The 6494-nt window shown below is 40.7% G+C and overlaps 1 protein-coding gene across 1 annotated transcript in view; it reads right to left on the reverse strand.

Annotated features, from left to right (window-relative positions):
* Window positions 1-334: 334 nt before the first annotated feature.
* LOC104510712 (protein AF-9-like) overlaps window positions 335-6494 on the reverse strand; it is a gene marked incomplete at its 5' end in the record, with an annotated part of 19046 nt that continues 12886 nt past the window's right edge. The window contains one exon of the mRNA XM_010153047.1: window positions 335-466. Coding sequence (XP_010151349.1) covers window positions 335-466 — 132 coding nt within the window. The remainder of the gene's footprint in view (window positions 467-6494) is intronic.

Here is a 6494-nt window from a genome sequence, read left to right on the forward strand (position 1 = left end):
CGTGTCGAACATGCATTCATCTCGTGGACTGGAACACCACAGAGAGATACATGATACTATACACATTCATTAAGACCAAGTACTTTTGTTTGCTTTTGTGTGTTTGTTTTTCAAGGCTATCCAGGCAAACTCTTCCAGAGCATGTTCTTCTTGAGAAGACGGGTTCTCTGAGTCTTTTCACTTTTCCTCTCCCTTTATCAAGAGATGATGACTGGCTTCAAGGAAAAATAAAGCTGAAGAGGGTTGTTTTATTCCACCCCACCCCCCATTTTGGTTGCATCATTCTCAATATTTCATTTAAAGAACAGTTTTTAATGAGACAGATGCTGAATCCTCAGGAGGTTCCAGATGTTTCCACGTAACTCTGCAGCTTACGGACTGTGGTTTTGTCCAGTGAGCAAAGATCAAAGTCAAAGGTTGTATTTGTGATATGAAAGTGTCCAGTTTCTTCTATAAGATTTACTATCTGAAAGGAAAGAAAAAATGCAGTTGAAAACATCAGTAGTTTAACATGCCCACTGAGTGTATTAACATGCCATTAAGTATCATATGAAAGTCATAAAAGAAGCCAAATTTTCCCAGCACTTGCAGGTTAAACCATTATCCTTATCACAGACTTCCTTTCTAACATGAACTATGGTCCAGACTACAGCACCTTAGTCCATTTTCTTTTTCAGATCATCAACCCTAATGGCAGCCTACCCATCTGCTGTTCCAGCAAACACTACCACAAAGAATACGTTATTCAAATGTTAAAAGAAAATCTGACAACTTTCTAAGTCACTCTTAAAAGAAAAAAAACCAACCCAAAACAAAAATCACAAACAAAAAACCCCTCAGCAATCCAACAACCCAAAAAGAGCAAAACCCCCCACCTCTCACCTGCCCCAAGAACAAATAAATAAAAAAAAAAAGACTAAGAGATACATCTCTGTCTGGGATATCAAATCTAGTCCATATCACATAAAAATTGCATTCAAGAGCTCTCATATCAACAATTAGTTCACATACTAGCAGTTACTTCTTGAGTAACAGAATTAAATAAATTTTTTTTAAACCAAACCAACTGTAGAAGACTCCTACCAATGGCATAAGATAACTTCTTCTGGTGACTGTTTAATATAAAAATCACAGCTTTCACTTAAACAGGCAACAGAAGAGCTGTTGGGAGTTCTTGAAAAGAATAGGGAATAAAACATCCCTCCTGTGAGGAAAAGCAGAGAGCTGGGACTTTTTTCCAGGCTGGAGAAGAGAAGGCTCAGGGTGGATCTCATCAATATGTACATGTGCCTGATGGGAGAGTGTAAATAAGTTGGACCCAGGCTCTTTCCAGTGGAGCCCAGTGACAAGACCAGAAGGAATGGGCTTCACTCTGAACATCAGGAGACACTTCCTCTGTGAGGGTGACCAAGCACTGACACAGGTTGCTCAGAGAGGTTTTGGGGTGTCCATCCTCAAAGATATTCAAAAGTCATCTGACATGATCCTGTCTAGCTGGCTCTGTACATCCCTGAATGGGCAAGGTGGGGTTGGACCAGATGACCTGCAGAGGTCCCTTCCAACCTCAACCAGCCTGTGATTCTGTGAAATCAACAGTACGTATCTAACTTGTCTGCAGTTTTGACATTTTTATTCCCTAATTGTAGTCCTCATTTTAAAAAGAGTGGTCATTCTCAGCAAAATCGCCCTAAGAAGTAACTCCATACTAACTTCCCAGATGTGCACCTATCTAGATAACCCACCCAGTACCTTGGAAAGCCGTAACATTATTTGTCAGATAGGGTAACACTATGCCAACACACGATGGCTATGAATCCCTTGGGTGGTTACATTCCGGAAGACAGACATCCCAAGTGAGCAGACAGAAAGGCACCCCATCCTCAAGGGGGCCTCTGAGCAGTGTCATGGACAGACAACATTGCTCTTCTGCGTAGTCTTCCCAAATATCCCTTCTGCAGCACTCAGGCTAAGCTCAATGTTTTGTTTGCACCTGTGCTGGTTTTTGGGTGGAACAGAGTTAATTTTCTGCACAGTAACTGGTATTGGACAATGTTTTGGATTCGTGCTGAAAACAGTGTTGATAGGGATGTTTTCATTACTGAGCGGCAGTGCTTACACAGAGTAAAGGCCTTTTCTGCTCCTCAAATCACTGTTCTAGTTCTAGGGCTTCCACATATACCTCCACTGAAAAGCTGCTACTAGATATTCCTTGAGCTTTATTACTCTGACTGTAATTCCTTTTCCACAGCTGGAGGAGATAGAGATGTATGCACACATGGCTGACAGAGCATATCTTAAAATGACAAATCCGGTAGGAATACACCAACTTGAAAAAGAACAACTAATTTAAACTAAATATTTTGTGATTTTCTACTCCCCGTTTCATTATATAAACAGATAATTTTTCCCCTCAGACCTCAGAGAGAAGTTGACGTTGTTGATGACAAATGAAATAACTTCATGCGTATTGTCAGGCATGGAATGACATAGCCCAGGGTGGATTAAACAGAATGGAAACAAGATAAAATAGTAATAGAGAAATGCCTGTTGCAGTAAAAATCCCCCACTCCAATCAACTCCCATTTTCCAGGATGGAAAAAAATAAAAATAAAATCTGTTTAATTTGGTTTGCAGCTGTCCAAAATTCTGAAAGCACTTAGGAACAACCCTGGTCTTATTAATAGTTCATTTAAATCTGTGTCTCTTGGCTTTAATATTTTTCCATATGGGAATTTTTAATCTAAAATTACAACTTCATTTGTACACTTGTTCATTCACAGATTCTTGTAGCACTTCTCCACCTCCTACTGTTGTGCAGTTAACGTATGAGAAAAAAATAAAAATGGGACAAAATTGATGGTTACCAGAAGGAAACTTAGATATGTGTTATTTATCATTCTCGTTTTTGGCACTCTCTTGAGCTTCCTCTAAAGGAGCAGCTAAGGAGTCAATCCAATCTCTTTTTGTAAAGTTATGAATCTAATCTCAGGCTTGGTCTGCAAACATCCACTGTGTGATAAATAAAGAGCTGCACAAGAAGTTTACAGAAGCTGAGGTGAGGAAGACATAGCTACGCCGAAGAATTCTGCCAAACACTTCTTTGCGTTACGGTGGAAGAATACTACCCATCATAACCCCCACAGCAATATACCTGGTCTTAGAAACAAAGATTTCATAAAAGTGTTAATATATGTATTTTTAAGCTGCACTGTGTATATAAAAGAAATTAATAAGCACTTTCATTGATCAGGTTCTGCTTTGGGCTTTTAAGCCCTACACCAAGGGAAATACAAACATTTGAAACATAACCCTCATCCAGCCCTCAAGAAATACAGCCACTATGTCACAGCACCTGGTAAATCAGACTGAAACAAACCCCAGAAGTTTTAATGGATGTACAAAAATGTATCAAGATAAACCCAGACAGTTCAATGAAAAACATCTGCCTGTGTGCCAGTCAATGAGGAATTCATGACTTGCAGTATTAGCATACTGATCCTTATACTATTCAGAAATACTTGAATAAAAGAAGAAAAAGGTGGAGATCATTTCCCAGGAAGTCTGACAGTTACAATATTGAAAACAGCATTAAAATATTTTATCCTGAGAGCTCAGGCTGCAAAGAACAAAAAAACCCCACTAGTTTCTGCTGTAGTAAGCTTTGCTTTGCTGCCGTAATGTACACCTCTGTTTACATAACGTCTCTCCAGCTCAGTTTCATTATTATCCATCATAGTACAACTACTTATCTGCCTTTAAACAAGCAAATGAGTGTCTGTGTTTAAGGAAGCCAAAGTGCAACTAATGACATCGACATTTTTCAATTTACGGAAGATTTTAGGCCATGTGATCTTTTCCAGACCTGCAAGCTGCCCCATGCAGAAAATACTCAGAAGACAATTGCCATCTGAAGTTAAGCACCTTGTGGACATGAGAAATGTAATTTTCAGCAGTACTGCGTATTCTCAATTTCTTCCTTATGCCTGTGCTGTCTGGTGCACTGGCTCTAAGGAGCCTTTTCACCAGCCGAAGATATGACTTCTGATGCCTCAGAATAAGAGGGAAAGTCTTACCAGGAATCTTGTTCCCTTTCAGGGGGTCATGATAATGCCATCTGCCCTGAAAACGCAGAGTTAGTAACTCAACTTTAGGCAGCCAAATTTGAATAAATGGGACACGCAGAATTAACCTCTGACTGCAGACTCAGTTTCACTTATTATTTCACTGGAAATCACAGCGTTAAAAGAAAAAAAAAAAAGCTTCATCACTGTAAATCCCAAACCTTTTCTTTCCAGAAAGAGGTGTTAGAGGGATTTCTGTTTAAAATGTCATTTCAAACCAATTTCTGTCTAGCCATGGTCCAATATTCATGGAAAAATTGCTCAGGTGATTATCACAGGACTAATTTCTTGGTCAGATCTTCTTTTCCACCCGATTTCACCCTCTTGGAGTTTGTTATATATAAAGTACTCATATATTTATAAGTATCATTTTACACCAGGATTACTTAGCCACATATCTAGGCATTTGCAGTACGCTATTGCATCTCTCCTGCCTCCCATTAACAAAGTGTCCCAAAGAAAAATGCCTCTCTTGGGAAAGAGACCAATTCTCAGACAGATATATTTTTCCAATTTCCAAGCTGGCTGCATTCCTGTTTGCTGTCATGCCTGTGGACTTGTAACAGCTGAGAGTGCAAAAACCTGCCCTCTCCTTTTCACATCCCTCAGTGTAAGTTTCAAAAGTTTCAGTGCTTGTGAATGATCAATGCCTTCATTCTTTTCTTGCAAGTCCCTTCTCCAAAAAAAAATCCCTAAAAGCCTGTAGGTAGCAGACTTTGGCACATGCAAGAGATTATTACCTATCGTGACTAAAAAGAGATGAGAGTCACCATGCAGAAAACACACAACTCCACCACCATTCCACCTCAACCGCCGCTGACACTCTCGCAGCTATTAGCAGCTTTCTGTTGCATGTTTTTGCACTCAATCCCTCTTCTCATGCAGTAACCACTAACCTTTCTGTAGTTTTACCCCTTGCTCTCCTGACCTTTGTGCTTCCTATAGTCTCCATATGCTTGTATCTCTTGGTCTAGATTCATTCCTAAAAACTTTCTCAGCTCCGTACTCTTTATTTCTCTGCTCACCGCAAGTAATTTACTTTCATTATGTAGCTTCGAAGAAGCAAAGACACTTAGGATGGGATGACTGTAATGCAGAGAAGCACTGATGCTCTGAAAGTTATCCATTTACTATTATGAGCATAGTTATGTAAACTGATAAAATAATTTGAACTAATAAATTGCATAATATTAAGGATTAAAGGCTCCAAAACCTAAACCGCATTATTTGTGTTATAACAGCATAGACCATTTCCTAGTGCAGACTGGCTGACAGACAACTGGTAGATAACCTGGCTCTTCCACTGAATTCTGTTAGACCACGGTACCACGCAGTTACCAGCTCTTGGTACAGAACCACGCCGCTGTCCTAGCCCGCACAGTCCAGCCATAAATCCAGCTTCCACTGGGGCTGTATCGACAGCCTGCACACACTCCAAACCAAAGGAAACAATCTGCTGGAACAGTCCCCAAGGAAACAAAGCAACACCAGTTTTGCATATATTGAATATATAACAAGAACAAGAATATATTGTTCTTTTTTTCGTTTGCTCAGAATAGGATACTCTAAACTTCCAGCTCAGTTACACCCCTTTTCAAACAATTTTCCCTTGTATTAGTAAATTCCCATGAAGCAGATGATAACAGTGCCCTAATATCAGACTGAAGAAGCTTTAGTGGATAAATCCATCATTTTTCTAACAAGGGTAAATATTCCTACCCCCCCAAATACACTTAAGTGTTACTACATGAGAAAGAGGATTATGGATTCAACTTGAACCATCTTATTTGCTTGGAAAATATTTCTTAGGATGACAGAAGAATTCCAATTGGAAGCGATTTTGCTACTCCCAGACCCTGCCCACAGCAGTCTCAGCCACAGGGTCAGATCAGACTGCCCTGGGCTTATCCAGTCAGGAGTGTAAAAGCTCCAAGGATACAGACAACAGAGTCTCACCAGCACTCTGTTCCACTGCTAGACCACTCTCACGAGGAAAAAAAACCATTTCTTGCTTGTTTTCATCTTTGCCTTGCATAAAAGTATGCCTCCATACTTACCTGGCAGGGGAGACACCATGATCAGGCAGGTGGTTTTCCCAAGGCGAGGCTCATCCCTTGCACTCCGGGTGTGCTGACCCCTGTGATTTCCCCAAATGCGGGAAACTCGACTGCATAATTTGTGGTAGTGGGGGACTGCGTTCGTGCTCCTCCCTGCTTCCAAAACACAGCCAGGTCCCGAGTGGCAAGAGTCAGAACCAGAGATCCCAAGAGCCAGAGCCCAAAAGCAATTGCAGCAGAGTCCAAGCAAGCCCCTTCAGAAAGCCAACTAACCACCAACAAACATGGCCCTCGGACCCCCTCCCCACCTGTGTAA

Source organism: Eurypyga helias, unplaced genomic scaffold (assembly GCF_000690775.1).
Source record: "Eurypyga helias isolate BGI_N326 unplaced genomic scaffold, ASM69077v1 scaffold7836, whole genome shotgun sequence".
Lineage (NCBI taxonomy): Eukaryota > Metazoa > Chordata > Aves > Eurypygiformes > Eurypygidae > Eurypyga > Eurypyga helias.